The following is a 22,870-nucleotide window of genomic DNA, read 5'->3' on the forward strand; positions in this document are numbered from 1 at the left end:
TTTGCTTCTCTATAAATAACATAACATGCAGTTTCTTTTTTTCCATAAATTCACCCTAACTAGTAATGTTATGTTACGTCAATAAGGATGATTATGTCAAAAAGAAATTTTCTTTTCTTAGATGTACAGTTAATAGACTAAATTTATATGCCTTAAAAAAATTCTGTGTATATTGTTAAGCACCTTGTTGTCTGTCTGTCAGTTTTCATGTCGGGTCTTTATCTTTTGAACCAGTGGAAGGAAATTGTAACTTTTTGGTAGAAATGTTAACCATAATGAGTCGATGTGCAGGGTGCTGGTTTGACCTTCCTTAGGTTAAGGTTGCACTTAGTCATATTGTATGAATTTCAAAATTTCATGTCAACTCTGTATCTTTTGAAAGAAATATAAGTCATAATGAGGTGATGTGCAGAACACAGGTTTGGGTTTCCTGAGATCAAAATTGGCTAGGCCCTAGGGATAACTTGATTTATAGACTTGTTTAGGAAAACAAATTTAATACATCTTAATGAGACTTAATATGTGGGGAAAAAAACTACAATGCCCAGAGCTTAGATGTGGAATGAATGATACATCACTTTGTGGACAACAAAATAACTTGAAATAAATATGCACCTTGGGTCAATATTGGCCCTGCCTAGGGGTCACTTTGTTAAGATATATTTGTATGGGAAATCAGTCTTCTTTTGTGAAACTACAATGCCTAAGGCAAAGCTTTTTGAGATGTAGCATCTTCCCTAATTGAAATATTATTTTTGATCACTTAAACAAATATACATTTGTGTACAATTTCCCAGACTTTGCGGGGCTCTTTTATATTTGATAAACTGTTATCCATGTTTATTAGGTCACTAGGTGTCCTAAATCATATTTGACTAGAAAATTAAATACATATGAAGCTTAATAATAATGTGTTACATATATAAAGTGACATTATGTCCATCCACAGGTACTATAGTGAATGAACAGGTCAAAATAAGTTTACATTACAAAATACATTTTGTCATACTTCTTTTTAATTTTATAATTTACTTTCCATGAACGATAAATAAGTAAATTGGCCTAAAGGAAATTTCTATGAATATCCATAGGAATTTACCTGAAACAAAGAGTGGGGCAGTCTTTTCATATTTTAGGCAGGTTTATATTTAATCCTAATTAATTTCTGAAATCAACTGTTGGTCAATCATCATTATAACAGTCAATCTTATATTGTCATATTAACTCAACTTGACAATTAAAAAAAAAATAAGTATAATGTCACTTTAATATACATCAATAACATTTTTCTCTTGTCCTTTACCTGGTATTTATCTTAATTGGATTTATCCATCTTTCAAACTAGACAAAAACATTCATCATTTTAAGGTAAATTTTCAAAATAACACCTGACTGAAAAGTGAACAGTGATGGCTGATCTTGTTCTGCCCTGCTTGCATTTGATGACTGATCTTGTTCTGCCCTGTTTGCATGTGATGGCTGATCTTGTTCTGCCATGCTCACATGTGATTGCTGACATTGGTCTGCCCTGGTTGCATTTCATGGCTGATCTTTTTCAGCCCTGCTTACATGTGGTGGCTGACATTGGTCTGCCCTGGTTGCATTTGATGGCTGACCTTGGTCTGCCCTGCTGGCATTTGATGGCTGACCTTGATCTGCCCTGCTGGCATTTCATGGCTGATCTTGTTCAGCCCTGCTTATACATGTATGTGATGGCTGACCTTAGTCTACCCTGGTTGCATTTCATGACTGATCTTGGTCTGCCCTGGTTGCATTTCATGGCTGATCTTGTTCAGCCCGGTTTATATGTGGTGGCTGACCTTGATCTGCCCTGCTTGCATTTGATGGCTGACCTTGGTCTACCCTTCTTGCATTTCATGGCTGATCTTGTTCAGCCCGGTTTATATGTGGTGGCTGACCTTGGTCTGCCCTGCTTGCAATTCATGGCTGATCTTGTTCAGCCCGGTTTATATGTGATGGCTGATCTTGATCTGTCCTGCTTGCTTGTGATGGCTGATCTTGTTCAGCCCTGCTCATACATGTATGTGATGGCTGATTTTGGTCTACCCTGGTTGCATTTCATGGCTGATCTTGTTCAGCCCGGTTTATATGTGGTGGCTGACCTTGATCTGCCCTGCTTGCATTTGATGGCTGACCTTGGTCTACCCTTCTTGCATTTCATGGCTGATCTTGTTCAGCCTGGTTTATATGTGATGGCTGACCTTGGTCTGTCCTGCTTGCTTGTGATGGCTGATCTTGTTCAGCCCTGCTCATACATGTATGTGATGGCTGATTTTGGTCTACCCTGGTTGCATTTCATGGCTGATCTTGTTCAGCCTCGTTTATATGTGATGTCTGATCTTGGTCTACCCTGCTTGCATTTGATGGCTGATTTTGGTCTGCCCTGCCTGCATGTGATGGCTGACCTTGGTCTACTCTGCAAGCATGTGATGGCTGACCTTGGTCTACTCTGCAAGCATGTGATGGCTGACCTTGGTCTACTCTGCAAGCATGTGATGGCTGACCTTGGTCTACTCTGCAAGCATGTGATGGCTGACCTTGGTCTACTCTGCAAGCATGTGATGGCTGACCTTGATCTACTCTGCAAGCATGTGATGGCTGACCTTGATCTGCCCTGCTTGCTTGTGATGGCTGACCTTGGTCTACTCTGCAAGCATGTGATGGCTGACCTTGATCTACTCTGCAAGCATGTGATGGCTGACCTTGGTCTACTCTGCAAGCATGTGATGGCTGACCTTGATCTGCCCTGCTTGCTTGTGATGGCTGACCTTAGTCTGCCCTTCTTGCATTTGATGGCTGACCTTGGTCTGCCCTGCTCGCATGTGATTGCTGACCTTGGTCTGCTCTGCTGGCTTGTCTTGGCTGATCTTGGTTTGCCCTGCTTTCATGGGTATAATCTCTAGCTGGCTAGAGGTAAAACAGTACCGAAATAATTTCTTGGAATGATTTTCTTTTGGCAGTTGTGAAGTGTACAGTATTACTAGCAGACATAAAGGATTTCCATGCAGTCAATGATGTGTATGTTAAATGTAAGTACTTACTTCTTTGTTCCCAAAGTCTTCCCTGTCTATGATTTTAAGCTTATCTGAGCACATATATGCAGTTAACTGTTACAGGAAAAAGTGGCAATTAGTTTGTTTATGTGCTAAACTTTCCTAATACTGTCAATGTATGAATTCATGTTGATATTGAAAATTATAACAAGGTGGAGTAAAACTTTTTAAGAGATTTACCAAATATATCAATTTAATTGCTTTGCAAAAAACACTTAATTGTAATTTTCATATTTCACGAATTTCCCCAGCCTTTTCAAAGAAAAAAGGAGATATAGAAATAGGCTTTGTCTGTCCGTACGTCCGTCCATCTGTCCGCACTGCCAAATAGTGATAGGGGGCCATCTTACTGTAAACAGAACAAAAGAGAACAATAGAGTTCATTTCGTAACAATAGAGTAAGGGGTCATTGGCCCTCTATTAAACAATAGAAAATAACAAAAGAAAAGGCCCCTTATTTCATTTCGGCTGGACGTCCATCCGTCCGTCACACTTTAGTGTCCGGTCCATAACTTTGTCATTTATCAAAGGAATTTGAAATAACTCGGCACAAATGTTTGTTATAATAAGACAATGTGTCATACGCAACAACCAGATCCCTACCTCCAGGGTCAAGGGCGCACTTGCTCATTAAAGGTCAACATTGTCTATTTTAGGGTATATGTCGTGTCCGGTCCATAACTTTCTTATCTTTGAAGGGATTTTGTAAATACTTGACACAGTTGTTCACAATAATGTGCAACAACTGGTCACTTACCTCCAAGGTCAAGGTCACACTTGGAGGTCAAAGATTAACATAGTCTGTTATAGGATATATTTTGTGTCCGGTCCATAATTTTTTCATAGATCAAAGGATTTTGAAAATACTTGGCATAAATATACACAGTCACAATGATAAGATGATGTGTCATGCGCAACACCTGCACCCCTACCTCTAAGGCACCTTGTCACACCTAGAGTTCAAAGATTAACATAGTTTGTCATAGGGACTGCGGATATTTTGTCTCTGGTCTATAACTTCTTCATAGATCAAGGGATTTTGTAAATACTTGGCACAAATGTTCACAATAATGAGACGTTGTGTCATGTGCAATAACCAGTCGCCTACACTAAGGTCAAGGCAAAGATTAATATAGTCTGTTATAGGGTACATTATGAGTTTGGTCTTACAAGGTCACACTTACAATTAAAAGATATCATAGTCTGTGTTTTCGTATCCAGAGAATAACTTCAAAAGTATTAGAGATAAACTCTGTATAGGATAATTGTTCCCTGCCTTTTGGAAGAAAAAAGGGGGATGTAGAAATGGACTCAATCTGTTTGTCCCATCAAAGAATTTTGAAACAACTTAGCTAAATAGCTAAAATGTTCTGTTTTGGCATAATAAGACAGCCTGTCTTAAGCAACTGTTAGATGCCTTTGGACTAAAAGTCCTGATCCATACCACAATCTTTTGAAATAGCACATTTTTATGCTTCATTTAAAATTCCCTGAGGCAGGGAACATTGGTAACTCTGTTACAAATACTTGTAAGGATCAAAGGGACCCGGCACAGTGTTGGGATAGTGTAAAAAAGTAATTCTAGAAAAAAAATTATACTTTATATATAATATATAGTCTATATATTATATATACAATATATATTTTTTTTTTAAATTACTTTTTTACACTATCCCAACACTGTGCTGGGTCCCTGTGGTAAGGATGGCAATGTAGAATGCTATATCTTTCTTAAACATTAAACATATAATATATTTTTGACTACTAAATTTATTATTGACAGATTTCCCTGAAAACAAGCCAGCCAGGGCAGCTTATCAGGCCGCTGCTTTACCACTGGTAACTATAGCAACACATTTTATAATAATCAACTATAATAATAGACTGGCTTGTTACTCATCATAAATTTATGAAAAGTTACTGAATTAATGTTTGATATGTTAAGTTCTGACACCTGTTAAATATCACAGAACATGGTATAGTAAATGACATCCTCTGCAAAGCAACGCCATTTGGGTGACAAGGATTTTATTTGTTGCATAGAGATGTTTCTTTTTTATGCAGAAGGGGGTGAGGGGGTATTGTTGTTGCTTGTTATACTGAAATATATTACATATTACATTTGTAAGAGACACTTGTACTTGAAAGTTTCAAATGATAAATGTCTTTTAGACATTGTTATTAAAAACTTTATAATTTCTGAACTCTATACTATATCTCAGTACTAAAGAAATAAGAGAAATAACTGCACAGTTTTAACAGTCATTGGAGATTTGTGTGGATAATAAGAGCAATTGTTTTATAGTCTTGTTCATAGTCTCTATTGTTTTATGTTTTATTAACAGACCTTGAGGTGTGTTGATTTAATAGATATAAATTTTGTTATGGTCAGATTAATACATCATACAAATTATATTATCTGTATTTCAGGGTGCAAAGGTAGAAATTGAAGCAATTGCTGTGATTGGTAATATTGTGGATGTCTAAGTTTTCTATACAATCAGTTTGTAACTGAGTGCAGGTACGTATATTAATATACGTACCTGCTGAGTGGGACACATGAAAATATTTCTCTGTTATTTTAAACTGTGATTTCTAAATCTGCTCAATTAACAAAATGAATGAAATGTTAAGTTGATTATTGTATTATTAAATTAAGGTGTATGCTAAGGTTACATGATATGATATAAAAATTGTCCAATCTGTATGTTATTATATTACGTAAGGTAACTTAAATAACTTTTTTTGGTTATGAAGTGTATGTTATATTGTAAGTGCATGAATGATAATGATTATAAACAAAAATAAAACTGATAACAATAAGAATATTTACCTTGAATGTGCTAGTTTTTAGCTCACCTGTCACAAAGTGACATGATGAGCTTTTGTGATCGCTTTTCGTCAGTCGTTCTGTCGTCCATCTGTAAACTTTCTTTAAACAACATCTCCTCATAAACCACATCTCATAAACCGCTAAGCCAATTTCATCCAGTCTTCCCAGAATTTTCCTAGAGGATAAATATATGGCATGAAACATTGTCTAGACAGTGTCTACCAAGTTTGTTCAAATAAAATCCCTGGGGTCAAAATTGCCCCCGTCGGGGGTGGGGGAGGGGGGAGGGTCATTGATATTCCTTGTATGTAAATAGTAAAAACTTTAAAAAAAATCTTCTTTTAAAAAATCCAAATAGCTATTAAGCATGAAACATGTTCTAGTGTGTGTCTACCAAGTTTGTTCAAATAAAAGACCTGGGGCCCAGAGGTGTCATTGATTTTTCTTATATGTATATAGTAAAAACTTAAAAATCGTCCTTTAAAAAACCCAAATACATGTTGCTAGAGCTTAGATACATTGTATTTATTATTTATCATGAAACATCTTCTACTGAGTGTCTGCCAAAAGAACAAACGAAAACACTTTGGTCAAAATTATATTTGTATAAAAAAAACTTGGTGTATAGCATAGTAAACGTTTGTCCTTCTTAGCCATTGGATCAAAATAGTGTTATGCAATACAATCTTTCTTTAACACTGATTTGCTCCATATCATTTTAAGAATTTTTTTGAAGTACATTCATGATGACATGTCATAAATTTCCTATAAAAACACATACTCTGTAAAAAACACTTGAGAACATTGCATATCAGAATATTATTTATACATGTATATCTCCGCTGGCTCACTTGAAGTCTGTTTATTACATTTCTTTTTATATGCCTGAAAGAATTTCGGGCATATTATGTTATACCCCCTGGCGTCCGTCCGTTTGTCTGTCCATCCATCTGTCTGTCCGCACTCACAGGAGAGTAATTATGTGGCTAGAGGGACAATAGGTAACTTTTCTTTCTCTTTGATGTCATTCATTCCGTAATGCTTTTATGTGGCTATTTTCTTTTGTGTGGCTAAAAAGAACAATAGAGAGAACAATAGAGTAGCCACATAATTACTCTCCTGTTAGAACGTCCGTCCGTCCGTCTGTTAGCAATTTGGTTTCCGTAGCATAACTTAAGATCCATTTGGCCCTCAACATTCAAACTTCATAGGATGATTGCCCATATTGGGTAGAAGACCCTTATTGATTTTGGGGTCATAAGGTCAAAGGCCAAGGTCACTATCACCTTAAAACTGAAAACAGTTTCCTGAGCATAACTTAAGTTTCATTTGGCCCACAACATTCAAACTTCATAGGATGATTGTCCATATTAAGTAGAAGACCCCTATTGATTTTGGGGTCATAAGGTCAAAGGTCAAGGTCACTATCACCTTAAAACTGAAAACAGTTTCCGGAGCATAACTTAAGTTCCATTTGGCCCACAGTGTTCAAACTTCATAGGATGATTGTCCATATTGGGTAGAAGACCCCTATTGATTTTGGGGTCACAAGGTCAAAGGTCAAGGTCACTATTACCTTAAAACTGAAAACAGTTTCCGGAGCATAACTTAAGTTCCATGTGGCTTAAGTGTTCAAACTTCATGGGATGAATGTCCATATTGGGTAGGAGACCCCTATTGATTTTGGGGTCACAAGGTCAAAGGTCAAGGTCACTATTACCTTAAAACTGAAAACAGTTTTCGGAGCATAACTTAAATTCCATTTGGCCCACAATATTCAAACTTCATAGGATGATTGTCCATATTTGGGTAGGAGACCCCTAATGATTTTGTGGTCAAACAGTCAAAGGTCAAGGTCACTATTACTTTTAAAAACTGAAAACAGTTTCTGGGAGCATAACTTAAGGTCTATTTGGCCCACAATATTCAAACTTCATAGGATGATTGTCCATATTGGGTAGAATACCCCTATTGATTTTGGGGGTCACAAGGTCAAAGGTCAAGGATCGCTATTTACTTTAAAACTGAAAACAGTTTTCGGAGTATAACTTAATTTCTATTTGGCCCGCAATATTCAAACTTTATAGGAGGATTGCTTTTGGAAGGAGGTAATACTTTATTTAATTTATGTAATGTCTTACAAATGCTTCATCACTTCAAAAAAAACACTTTTGGGCATATAATGCTCCACCTAGCGGTGCTCTTGTTTATTAACGTCCCGTATAAGATAAGACATATTCATTATCTAATGGTATGGGCGTTTCGTTAGCCAAGAAATTTGGTTTCTTGTATTTAGCATTCTACTTTTGGTGTGCTATAAAACTATATATTTGTTACGCAAGACATAAAATTGCATTGTAAATCAAGAGGCGTACATGGTCTTATTTAAATGTCAGACTGCCGAAGACAATTGTCCTTAAGTGGTAAAAACTTCATAATTGAATCAATCCAGAAAAGTCAGTTAGTGACGTTAATTTAGTCTCAAAAGTTATAACGCATATCAAATCAAATCAAATCAAATTTTATTTATTGTCGGTATATATATATAACATTTTACAAAACATAAGCTATGTATAGCTTTTGACCGACATACATGCATATAAACATAAAACTCATAAAAGAAGCACATTATGATAATCTTTGAAAGACAAATGGTGAAACAAGTTAAACTAGAGGATGCTTTTGTAAAAAAGCGCATGTCTCCCCCACTGCTGAGAATAACTGTGAATGGAAACAGGAATGGGGAAATGGAGATAAAGATAATGTAAATACCCGGTAGTCACTTCAAATGAAGGCTGTCTATGGATGGTTTTCTATTGTTTAAGGTTGTATGAGAAGATGCTTCCTAAACTGTTGTTGTTTTTAACCAGATATTTCAATTTTGAAAATCCTGGTTATTCAATCAGCGTATGGCAGGCGGCGTCAAACGAAATTGCACTTTGATGGTCATATCATATATAGTTTCACAAATGAAATTAAATGAAATTGTGTCTGCTCCATAATTCTTCAAAACCTTTAAAGGATTTTGATGATACTTGAAACAAACGTTCATATTGTCAGATTTTTTTACACTATTGAAAGACAACTCAAATTACAATGTATGTAAAATCATGATAACTGTAGTTGTGTTGGGATGACTCCACTCGTTTTCACAATGAAGCCTCTCTGGTAGATACTTGAAACAAAAATTCACCACATCCAGAGAACGTGTAGAGTACATGTTTGTGTAGAGTACATGTTTCGTATGGGCTGGTTCCAAGGTCCAAGGTCTACTTGACACTTGAAGGTGTCATATCATATATAGTTTCACAAACGAAATTAAAGGAAATTGTGTCTGCTCCATAACTCTTCAACCCTTTGAAGGATTTTGATGATACTTGAAACAAACGTTCATATTGTCAGATTTTTTACACTATTGAAAGACAACTCAAAATTTCAATGTATGTCAAATCATGATAACTGTAGTGTGTTGGGATGACTCCACTCGTTTTCACAATCAAGCCTCTCTGGTAGATATGGTCAATAAGTGTGTTGTGTGCTGTGTAGCCTTGTTTATTATTTGTTTAAAGCTCGATGTCGTAACATAGTGTGGGTCCAATGGATGTTCTAAATATTGAATGAGGTCATGTTGAAGTCTCCTAGAACTATGCAGTTTTTCTGTTGGTGAATTTTCCAAGACAAGGGTAAGCTTTTGAAGGAACAAGTTAATCGGCAATGACGGAGGTTTATATACAAGGTTGATTAATAAGACCAATCATCCTATGAAGTTTGAGGGTTGTAGGTCAAAAGGAACTCTAGTTATCATCCGGAAAATGAGAAATTGACCAACGGTCACTGTGACCTTGACCTTTGACCTACTGACCCAAAAACAATAGGGATCATCTGCTCTATAAGACCAATCATCCTATGAAGTTTGAGGGCTGTAGGTCAAAAGGAACTCTAGTTATCATCCGGAACGAGAAATTGACCAACGGTCACTGTGACCTTGACCTTTGAACTACTGACCCCAAAAACAATAGGGATCATCTGCTCAATAAGACCAATCATCCTATGAAGTTTGAGAGCTGTAGGTCAAAAGGAACTCTAGTTATCGTGCGGAAACGAAGAATGGACTGACGGACGGACGGACTGACGGACGGACAGGGCAAAAACAATATGTCTCCCCCCGAGGTGGGGGAGACATAATTAATTGTAATACTATAATGTGGGATGTAGACACTACATGTAAAAGTTTTAAAGTTAAATAATATCACATACCTTTCGTATCAAATTTGGTCAATATTCTAGCATAGACAAATAATTATTTGCTATGACTATTTGCTAAACTGTCACAGTAACACACACCTTTTCAAATTAGTCACTTTCTTAATGTCAATCTTTTTTATTATTATTCATGACAAAAGGGCTAAAATGCATCAATATCTAGGATAGCAAAATTTTAAATTGAATAAAAAGACCTCTTTATCCTCTTTTAACATAAAAAAATTTACTAATCTTATAGAGGTCCGCTCGGTGCTGTTTTATGAAGCTTCTGACGGTTTTCTATTTGTCATTTTTGACTCAATCCCTAATTTGAGAATCAAAATATTTTATTAAAGAAATCTTTAAATTATAGAAATTGCATTTTAGCAAACAAGTAAGTATACAAGTATTTCTCGTGTAAATACAAGTGTTTTATAAATATAAATTATTCTTTTACACATGCGTTGATGGATCACAACATGTAATACAGGACATATACTCCAACACGCCATGTGAGCCCAGTACAATTATCATTATAATCGGTGACAATTCATGTTTTAACTAACTTCTTGTCGTCCCTTAACTTGTAATGTGAAACGATGTTATGGGCAGATCACTAATGCTTTCTTAACATTGTAACAATAAAGAATGTCATGTTTTGTACTTTAATAAACAGAAGACAAAAGCTAGTTCGGCAAATGTACTATTAAGAGTTGTAGAAAGATGATAGGTTTGTGTCCTGGTGTCCTTGTACAACCTCAGTGCAATATTCTTTTCAATAAACTGTTTCATATGTCTTTGTCAAATCGTATAAACATACAAATATTTACAACAGTTTGTATAACCAAACTTGGTTTGGTTACTTTTATAATGATGAAATATCACATTAAATTTTCTTGAAATGTTGCACTGATAAACAGATTAAAAAATTCTTGATTTGACATGTGCAAGAAAACTTGAAAGATGGTATTTGATCCACAATATTGATATTGATCGACATAACACATACATGTATTATGAACGTGTTCACATACATGTATTATGAACGTGTTACAGACTTTCTCCTGTTTGTTGAACCTCAGGCCTTTGCAAAATGGAGTTCAGAAATGAAATAAAAGTAATTCGAGCTAAAAAGAATGCAATATGATATCAACCATATCCAAGTAGTGGGTTTAAGGATATGCAGTCCTCCACGTGGTAAAATGGTACGTCAAAAAGAGAAAATGCGAAGCACTGATCTGTCAGAAAATGGTGATATTGACTAGAAGTTCAGACGGTAGAGCTGTGGAACGTTATTTAAAAAGTCCTCGCCAGGCTGCAGATTTTGTCAGCCTGTAATACATCATTTAAAGACTGAATATTCGGAATATTCATTTATTCATGCTCTTCAATTTTGGAGGAAATAAAAGAACTAAACAGTTTCCCGAAGCACTTGTGCTGGACATTACCAGTGTGGTTTCTCTCATCAGATAACACGGGCGGACTTTTTTACCCTTTTCCACACGCTTTGCACATGTAATAGAACACCATCCTGAAAACAATTTAAAATATGTTACTTTATTTTTAGGAATTTAAAAATCAATTACAACCTCGTCAACTCCGTTATTTTAAAGGAACAGAAATAAAATGCAGCATGCCTTCATTGACTGTTATATGTCAAATAAAAATGTTCAATACTTCCAGCCACCCAAGTCATGCTGCAATTTTCATGTATTTTGTCATGAGCAATGCTTCCGAAGAACATCACTTTTTCCGGATTTTTACACACCTTTCTGTTATATTGTTTTTACTTTTGATGAAAACAAAATCTAATTGTAAATATAATAGCTTATGAACTAAGATAAATTGTTTGTACAGTAGCGTATACTTAACTTAGAATTAAGGAATATATCGCATAATTCGCGACAAAGGCGACAGAAACATGTACCGATAATTATATATGCTATAAAAATAAATATATATTATAATAACTATAGATAAACATGCCTGAACTGTCCGTTGTTCAGTATTTCTATGGAATAAACGGGGCATTTGTTTTCACATTGACTAGGCTACGAACACAAGTTTCCTCCTGTGTTATGATAAAACAAGGCAGACACATACAGAAATATACAGTCTAATATGGTATTCCATCTTACATAATAATCAAAACTTAAGTAAGGTTTGTACAAAATACTTTTTAAGCAAAATTTAGAAATCGTGCGGTGTTAGTGGTGGGTCACTTGCAGCGCTATTTACGAGGATTGATCAAAAAGTTCTTGGCCCGATGTACTTCAGGTAGTCAGAGAACCCAACTAATGGTCTTTCTTTTCAATATAATCGCCCTCTACATCAATGCACTTTGCCCACCTGTGCTCCAACTTGTTTAACCCTTCAAAATAGAACTCTCTATTTTGGTCCTCAAAGAACTCATTGACCGCCTCCATGACACCTTCATTGCTTCCAAAACGTCTACCACGAAGCTTGGTTTTCAGTTTCGGAAACAGGAAGAAGTCAAAGGGGACCAAGTCCGGAGAATATAGAGGATGGGGAAGAATTTCAAAGCCGCAGTCAGTTGCAGTTGGGATGTGTGAGCTGGCGCATTGTCGTGCAGGAGCAGAACGCCTTGAGTCAGTTTGCGTCTCCTTTTACGCGCAATTTCTTGACGCAGACGTCTCAATTCGTCTGCATAGAATGTACCGTTTATGATACGACCTTGCTCAAGATGGTCAATCATGATCATCCCCTGACTATCCCAAAAAAAATGAAGCCATCATCTTCCCTGCTGATGGCACCCTCTTGAATTTCTTCGGAGGGAATGAGCCAGGGTGCTTCCACTGTATGCTGTTTTTTAGCATGGACCCATGTTTCATACTGAGTTACGATCTTGTAGATAAAATCAGGTTCATCCTCGTAGCGAGACAAAAGATATCTTGAAATGTCAAGCCTGGTCCGTTTCTGGTCATCAAGCAACTGTCTAGGGACCCATCTAGCGGAAACCTTTGACATGCCATAGACATCAGTTAGAATTGCCTGAACTGAACAAAAAGCTTATACCCACTTCCCTTGCAATGCTTTGCAGGTCTTGTATTCTGTTGCACATGACCAAATCGTGCACAGCTTCGGCAGTTTCATCGTTGGTGGCCTCTTTTGGCTGCTCAGGCCGCTCATTTCTCCAATGCTCTCCCTATCCCTCTTAAATTCAGCAGCCAATTTTTCCGCAGTGCTATCGGAAGGGGACTTCCTAAGTGTATCCATGAAGTCTTCATGGATTTTCTTGGAGGACATCCCTTTCTTACAGAGGTACTTAATGACGGCTCTGATTTCAACTTTCTCCATTTGGTGTAAATGACACACCCCTCTACCGATCAAAGTGTGTTTTATGTTACTAAATCTGTGTAAAACCGTGTGTAACTCGTCAGTAATCTTCAATAAGATATCGGTATCGACATATCGTTTGTAAATGTCAATGTAGTGGCTTGAAGTATATCGGGCCGAGAACTTTTTTTTGATCATACCCTTACAATCGTTTGTTGGCGAACCAGAAAATTGTTTAGAGGGGACAAACTCTTTTCTAATAGAAAATTCAAATATCTTGATTTCATCAAGGACATGCAAAATATAAAATACGAAGGTAATATGAAAATTACGATATATGAAAGTTGATAAATTACATAACAAATTCACAATTAACCTTGACTGATTAAAACAGCTGTACAGACCTTATAAAATATACATAAAATTCATTTAAAAAAACTGTCTTTGATAGTAAGATTCAACATGGAATATCGTTAATCCAATTGCAGCATGTTTGATGGCATGCTTGATAGCTCCTTTCTTACAGTCTATCAATAAATATGTGCCTTCACTTGATAGCTTTGTTATTGTTGTTGTAACTTTACCTTTATACAACAATCAGTTGAATGAAAATATTGTATCGCTGAACAAATAAGGTAGACTAAAATATGATATCAACAGTATATACTGTTTCAACACATACTTACCAATGCAAATTTTTATAAATACTATGACCTAAATAGAACATCTGAAATGAACCTTTGAAAGTGGACAGAACTCACCTTTGCTTTATTGTCAATTCTTTTTGGAAAAGTGTTGAATTTAAAAAGATGTACTCGTACATATTCCACAGTATCAGGTAAAGTTGATTCACCATGTTAAAAGTCTATTTTTACCTGTTTAAATCGTGTTTTCTGTTTTATATAGCACCAGGTCGTTTGGTTAAAATATAGAAAATTATCGTGGCGATGTAATTAAGCTGTCAAGAACGTAGTATGATCTTTAAGCCTTTGCATTATTGAAATGCATTTTTACCCAATTGGTATTCAAATGATATGAAACGAATTTATTTTCATCCTTGTTAATTTTGAACTGCAGGATCCCAGCAGAATCAAGCATTCTATCCAATTTATATGTTAAATGTTTCATATATTGTTTGCAATTCAATGTACCAGTAAAAATACAAAAATAAATAAATAAAATATTCTGGTATGATTAAGAAAGTGTTAAATGTTGTTCGATTCTGTGATAGATTAATGGGGAATAAATCTGGTAATGGTATTCTCTTATTTGTTTTGTAGTTATTTCCCTTGCATAACTATTATTTTTGTGTGTCAGTGCACGTCTAAATTGCATTCTATCATGTACTTCTGTGTGGTATAAAGTAAATAGAAAATACAAACGATATATTTATTGTGTTGTACACATTTCTTCAGAGAGATGTTGCACTTGTACAACCTGGTTCATCCATATGGTCATCATTTAACAGAACAGAACTAAGTAGCGGTATGTTGTTATTCTCATGCATTCTTATCTCTTTGTAAGGCCATAAAAACATCTGGTGTGAATTTTTAAACATTTCAGTACTGAGTGATTACAAAAACCTTTTATCTTTTGAATCAAACAAGTAAAATATTAGTACATAGATTTTATGAAATTTCAAACATCTGTATATGTTTTTTTGTTAAGTTGTAGTTATTTTTTACCCTCCCCCTTTACCAAAATAGACTAATCCATCTTTTCATCTGGACAAAACCATTTATGATTTTTAGGGGCAATTTCTAGATGTGTAGTGAATGAATATAGAACACTGCAGACCATGGTCGATGCCTAATCTTGGTCTGTTTTGGTTGGTCTGCTTTTGTTGCAGTGGTAAAAAAACACAATTTACCGACTGGCTAAGGGTTATATGTTTAACCCTTTAGGTTTTTATTACATACATTTCTATTAAATCAGTGGTTTTATTCTTTGAATGAAATATTTTTATTCTTTCTGAATATGTTGTATTTAAATAAAAGAACGTACAAACTGCGTATGGGAATCTGCCTTCCCTATTACGGGTCAAGTAAAGCTGGTCGTTTCTTATAAAAATAAAAGCCAGTTTTTTTAATGACACTTTATATACATGTATAGCATGTCCTCTTCTAGTGTGTCTGATAAAAAACATAACATATTTAATTCATGTGAAGTCAAAACATGTTTATTTTATATGTACAAAAACTGTGTAGCAATTATCAATATTTGCAAATATCAAATTTGAGCAAAGAATATCTTTAAGCATGACCATAAATAGTACACTTTGACCACAAGTCTAATATGGCGTAATATTGTATAAAATACAATTTGCTAATATCTATGTTCTTTTACATTCTTTCTTTATTTTGAACTGCTTAAATATAATATGAGCCGTGTCACGACAAAACCAACATAATGGGTTTGCGACCAGCATGGATCCAGACCAGCGTGCGCATCCGCGCAGTCTGATCAGGATCCATGCTGTTCGCTATCAGTTTCTTTACTTGTAATAGGATCTGTAAGCGAACACCATGGATCCTGATCAGACTGCGCGGATGCGCAGGCTGGTCTGGATCCATGCTGGTCGCAAACCCATTATGTTGGTTTTGTCGTGACACGGCTCATAAATGTTTGTCAAGGAAGATTTTTTTTCATCAGTTAATACAGGGTCAAATCTGATGAATGTCCAGCATTAAATGAAAGTTCTGAAAAAAAAACTAGATGTAATATTATATGTGAATGCTGACTATACAAAAAAGATAACATTTTCATGTGTATTTGATATAATATGCCACTTGGACATAAGAACTATAAAATGATTAGTTTGAGAATGGTCTACATATTTAAACATTTTACATACACATGTCATCTTTTAAGGATCAAATTGCCACATATTTACATACTATATTAACCCTGATACTATATTTACCCTGAAAATACTTAAATTTTGAAATGAACTTGTCCAATTTAAATTTTAAGGGATTTTAAAATGAAAAAAAAGAGCTACTGCTACTAATAATAGGGCTGGTCATTCAGCACAGACTGGTCTGGCTCTGTACTGGTGGTTAAGGTTAATCACTTTCAGTTGCATGGAGCAGGTTAATGGTTGAATACCAATATATCTCTTCTTTGCTTGCATTTACAGAATGGAAAATTCATTCTGGTTTATAAATGCATATTTGTTACAATAACAGTTACATTTGATTCTATATACATTTGCCGGAATCATACATCAGTGTGAAGGAGTGCCTTGGATACAGCAATGGCTGTTTCCTATAACATTATAAATGTTAGAGCTACTATTGAGCATCTTAATTCTGTCCATATTGATTTTCCTATAAAACGTTCTTTCCATATAATGACTTTATGGCGGAGAAATAATGCATGAGGCAATCTTCCCATTATATTGTCAAATAGACAGTGTTACATCGCGTGAGAGTATTTTATTTCTGTCGGGGATTTTTTAGAAAGATGTTTTGTTTTTGTCGTGTTTACGATTTAGGAAAGTCTCCAGTGAGTTTAGAATGATACACAGAGAGTCATATCAGGAGTTCCAAAGATTATTTTAGTATTCCTTAACTTGCTGAACATCTTAAATAACTTTGTTCAGATTCCTGTTTTGGAAATGCCCGTCATCATTTTAAGGATACCCACATGAAATTTAAGGTTATCCAACAGTATACAGCCTGCATGGTGAGACTATACGGTTGTGCAACCTAGCCTGACTCTATACCGGTGGCAAAGACCAATCACTCGGTTCCGACAGGTTAATTATATGGTTCATAAAACTTTACAGTCCAAATATGCAGTACGTCCAATATTATTTTATTAAAGTCTTATAACGATTTTCAGAATTATTGTTGACAGTTCATGTTCAAGAGATAAACGTAAAATTTTTATACACCGGTATGTAATTATTGTGTTTCACTTCACTTAAATGCTGTTTATAGATCATTTGCATTTGAAGTTCGTGAAAGTTTCCTTAATTCATTGTCTATAAATCTCTGTTTGAATGCAAAGTTAACACAATTAAGTCTGATATAATTACCAATACTTATTATATACATGTACATGTAATATAATGTATAAAATTTAAGAATAATATTTAAATTGAAAATATCCATGTCCGTAAGAAGTCGACATGATTTTTGATCACTTGAAAAATAAATAAATAAATAAAACTTTAGTACAAAGTCGCATTCTGCAATCCTGTGACTTTAGTGTTTTGGACTTTTGAGATTTTGGGAGGAATAACGGTGAAATTAATTAAATAATTATACATTGTTAACTTGCATAAATTATGATAAAAACCATCATTTTGATTAAAAGAAAATACCAGCTTACTGCATCATATATGTGCTTGTACTTATACAATAAAGATGACGTCATCGTCGTTTCCACTTTGTCATTGCACTTTAAATTACATTAAATATTTGCAATGAATTCCTTTGACGTATTAGCATGTAAGAACGATGTTGATTTAAAAAGTTCAAAGAACTTGCCGCCAGTATTTTATTTGACTTTTACACAATAAGTTAATACTCAACTTATTAACATTCTTCGACGTAAAATAAATACATACACTTTTTTACATTATACAGATACAAATGTTATCATAAAAAATATAAATAGATTCAAGGTCTTCTAATACAAAATTGGATAGATTTTACATCGCACATTCAGCTTGAAAATATTTGCCAGGTCAACAAGACTTTCGACTGAGGCATAAAAATATTTAAAAAAAATGATGGCACAAAGCAAAACAAAATGACTGACGTTATAGTTGGTAGCGCTGACGTCCAAAGACCAACTCGGTGTGTTAACGCAACATAACCTAAATAATTAGTTCCTGTGCTAGTGAGTGACATCGTGGGGTACACATTTATTTGAAACAAATCTAAGGAAGTTCTTTTTTATTAAAGGAAAACACTTCCATTTACCAAATCTGTGAACCATCTTAAAACCTTATATTTGAGATATTATCACACATCGATGTAATATATAAATTGATAATCTCATGTATGTATTAACATTTATGTATTTTATAGTTTGAATATGTTAAATTTGTATTGGTCCTTGTTGTGGGCCTCATGGCAGTTTGATATGTTGTTCAAATTAGTTCTGTGGTTAAATAAAGTCTTTATTATTGTTGTTATTTAGGATTGATAGTGTAAATAATTATACAAAGTCGTGCTACCATTGTAAGATAATAGAAGATGTTAGATTTTTATATTGAAAAAAAAAATCATAGCACAAGTATTTAAAAATAATATGTTAAAAAACGTTATTAAATTTGATATCAAGATGTTACTGTTTAAATTATCGAGTGTAAGTTGTCCTAGAATTATAGAACGTATCCTGGCAGTTTGTATCAAATTTATTGCTAAATAATTGATCAGAAATATCATTTTGTGTTTGTTTGTCAATATTTATCTAACACCCAACATTTTATTTGATGGTTCAAGTTCCCAAATGTCAAGTTCTGTAAAGTTCTATCTATTCTATAATGTGTTTTCTTGTTAAGTGCAGTTCTTGACGAGTATTGCTATTATTATTATTTATTGACAAGAAATTACATTTAATGGTTATCGCCGGTTGAAAACTGTTCATGTTGTTTTCGTCGCTGTAGTTTCTTTCATCTTTGTTGTTGCTTTTTATTTCTTTTTGTTTTAGATATGATCAAACATTTCGACATTAATTTTTGAACAATAATATATACGTGAACGAAATTATACACACGGTCAGACGCCATTTCGACTGCATGATTTAGTCTGTTTTTTTTTCGTAATCATATTGAAACTGTACATATTTATGTCAACCAGTCTCTGAAATGATATTACAAAAAGAAAACGTTGCTTTAAATCAAATTAAACAACAATAAAATGTTATTTTCGTCCGCCGGTGTCTAGATGTTTGCTTTGATTCGTCTCAGACTTCGGTAAAATAATTAATTTATTGCTGAATTATATGATGCATGTAACAACATTATATTGTATATATTTTCATGTAGATACGTCTATTATTCAATGCAAACCATTTCAAGTGTATTCATAAAATTTTGTTAACAAATTTTGGTACTATTGTAGGAATGAAGTCTATGTTTAATGAAAGTCTATCCACCCGTTTGAGCAGTTTTCGCAATCGAGTACGGACCCCGGACATGTCACCTGTCATGCCCTTAAAGGAGTTTGAAGCATAAAGTACCTCTGTGCAATTTCCATAGAGTATTAGCCAAATATATGAACTTTAAGCCAAAAGAAGGTCACTATATAGAGGTCAAAGAGCACCGTGATGTTTGACACTGTATTGTTTTGATGACATGTTAAGCCACAAAAAGCAGCTTTCATGCCCTTTAGAAGGACAAAGTGGTGATAATTGATATCAACTTTTAGCTAAAAATGGGTCACTGTACACGGGTCAAAGAGGGCCTTAATGTACAATAACCTGATATAATAATGAAAAAATTTAGCCCTGATAAGGACTGTTGCTGCCAAGCAAAGGACATGCCTTTCATTAGCGCTCACCCTAATGCATTTTCTCGTCGTTCCTGCCAACTCTTTACGGCTACTCGCCACGGCTTCAGTCTTCGGCAGCTGGTTCGTAGAATGCGAGAGCAGCTTAACTCCACATGCAATGTGGTTCATGTAGTAATTTTACTTCCAGGATCTACCCTCAATAAACAGAAATATCGCACGGATCTTAACCTGTCGGTGTGTCCTTGGTGAAGCGAAGTCTGACCAAGGGCCAAATCTTCCGCCGTCATATGCCTCTCAATGACCTACATGCACCGAGGGGTAAGAGAGGTGTATGTTTTTATGTATACATGCATGTCCATCTATATAAGTGTATCGGTCACGTGGTGTATTTTGTGCCCCGTGCTAAAAGCAGCGACGGTACATTTCCGGCTGATCCGATGTGCAAGTTTCCCTTCCTCAATTAGGAATTATTACAGAACTTCAGTGGCGTCTGCCAACTCAAATAAAGGCTATGACAGATATTTAGATGCCTAATAAGTGTGGGACATTGTTAGACCCAGTATTTCCACGCTACTTGCGGCTTACAATGCACGAGATTTTTCTTCATTATCCAACCTATTGTCTCAGAATTATTGATGGACCTCATAGAGATACAGGGAGTTCTAAAATCGAATGTATTAACTTAATAGAAAATTTCTCGGTTTGCAGGTGTTTTCAACCAATGAAAAATTCTGAATCCATTCTCTGCAGAGGAGTTGGCGCGCGACTTGCCACGTGCAGCGGAACTTCGTTATTGGTTGGAAGGACCGAAACAGACGTAAATTTTCGGTTTTAATTTCCCGTTGAAGAAAATGAGTTTGTTGCACAGGTGTGCTACCGCTGACCGCGCACGTGCTATGATGAGAAGGTCGAAATATGTCAAATTAATGTCGAAACCTTTCTTTGTTTTCGGAAAGCCTGCATAGATTTGAAACAAATGCTAATGGTAGTCGCAGAGTGCTTTGAATATGGTGATAGTTAGATAATGTTGTTGGATCAGTAGTTTTAGTATTTATGATAATTGAAAAGGAAATTTATAATGCGTGGATATCAGTAGATAAACACCCGTTAGTTATTACTCCCTTGATAATCATCAGTAAATTTTACAATATTAGTGTAACCTGAAAATTGAAGAAGCATCGCTTGTCAATTATGATCAGTATTGAGCTATCTCGAATCGCTTTTATTTCATTTTTTTGTTACTGCAGTAGGTTTTAATAAATTATGCATTATAAGTAGTTATATTACTATTATTTCGACTGATTCAGGAAAAGAGACTTATAGTTATATATCTCTATGGTGAATAGCTCTGCTTAGAGGTCCCTATGCTAAATAACGCCGCATCGCAAACATATATACATACATATATACCATAACGATAGACTAGTAACACGTGTTCTAAACACTGTTTCAATACTTTTTACTTAAATCAAATGGAAAAATAAAAATTAACAGTTGAAAAATTAAATATTGTTAAAAATGAACAGTAAATTTATCTCTTGTTATCAGAAAGATTACAGTACATACACAAATATATACATGTACACATAATATTCTAAAAGGAATACGTCGTTATAGAGAAACAGTATATTTTTTATCTATCTTAACAGAGATGTAGATGTTATCTATGTCTTTGAACGGACAGTAATATCTGATGATTGAAATGTTACGAATATATTTGAATTAAGAACAAAACAGAAATTCTACTGCCGTTTTGATTTGTTTAAACCCTTAACCAGCATGTACTTATAAAATGGATTTGCTCAATTTCCAGTTTCCAATTTAGAACATTCCATGCAAAGTAACGTATTTTTAATGAACAAAATACAAATAAAAATGAGCTACCAACAGTGCAGCGCCTGGTCAGACTGCACGATAATGCAGACTGGTGTGGCTCTATTCTGGCGGCTAAAATCGATCACTTTTTGTTCGAGCAGGTTGTACGTGAAACAGTACTGTACGTGAAACAGTACTGTACGTGAAACAGTACTGTACGTGATGATAAACAACGTAGTATGATACAATATACATGTATAATGTACATGTCGGTGCAGACAGTGAGATTACAACAAGAACAAAAGTTTTATGTAAAATATTCATATATTCTCTTGTTATCCATATTAAAAACAAAATTTCTGCTGCCAACGTTACTTTCTATAGAATAAATAGATTGACAGTCCGCGTGTTTCTTGTGAGTTAATAAGAATAGATGTATTTGTGTTTTTTTATTTATTTATTTATTTCATTTATCTATTTATCTTTTTTATTGTGAAATTAGACTTATTTATTAAATATACTTCATTTAAAACGTTCTGTTAAAGTTAAAAACATGATTTGTGAATTCAAATCAGTTAGATATATATTTTTCCAGGTGAATGCAGATTAGATCAAATTAATGATTACAATTGTTATTTACTGTTTATATTATGTTTCTGCTTGTGATATTTATTGTGAATTAGAATTCACTTTGTGTTTAATATTTTCTGTAGGTGGACATATCAGTCTTTTTATGAAAAGTATTATACCATGTATAAATTAAGTCAATTTCTAATTATATCAAAAATTGAACAAATTAGCTTGTTTTGAATTACCAAATTAAACGCCTCTGTTTCTCTGTTTCGAATTTGACCGTTCCGTTTGCTATTCCAATACTGTCGTCTGCCACTGTGGGATAGTTTTGTTCAACTGTATCATAGGAAATATGACAACATATGTATACAATATGTTACAATTGAGAAGGATCGATTCTCCCCTTAATGAACAAACATCAGCTTCATAAATTGTGTAAACTAGGCATCTGGAGAGCATGTGGCCGGTCCGAATATGGAAAATATTAATCAAATATTGAAAACAAAATATTAGCAATCGGTGAGAACTATTTCACGAGGGACTGCCGGCGTCAAACATCGGCATCT

At 34.7% G+C, this 22,870-nt stretch overlaps 1 protein-coding gene across 1 annotated transcript in view; it reads left to right on the top strand.

Moving 5' to 3' along the window:
- Nucleotides 1-5,900, top strand: part of LOC132744521 (2-iminobutanoate/2-iminopropanoate deaminase-like) — a 9,668-nt gene extending 3,768 nt beyond the window's left edge. Inside the window, exons 4-6 of the mRNA XM_060733265.1 lie at nt 2,982-3,050; nt 4,858-4,913; nt 5,505-5,900. Coding sequence (XP_060589248.1) covers nt 2,982-3,050; nt 4,858-4,913; nt 5,505-5,561 — 182 coding nt within the window. The 3' untranslated portion in view covers nt 5,562-5,900. The remainder of the gene's footprint in view (nt 1-2,981; nt 3,051-4,857; nt 4,914-5,504) is intronic.
- The last annotated feature ends 16,970 nt before the right edge of the window (nt 5,901-22,870 follow it).

This window comes from Ruditapes philippinarum, unplaced genomic scaffold (assembly GCF_026571515.1).
Source record: "Ruditapes philippinarum isolate M1 unplaced genomic scaffold, ASM2657151v2 ctg2054_1_1_1_1, whole genome shotgun sequence".
NCBI classification, from domain to species: Eukaryota; Metazoa; Mollusca; class Bivalvia; order Venerida; family Veneridae; genus Ruditapes; species Ruditapes philippinarum.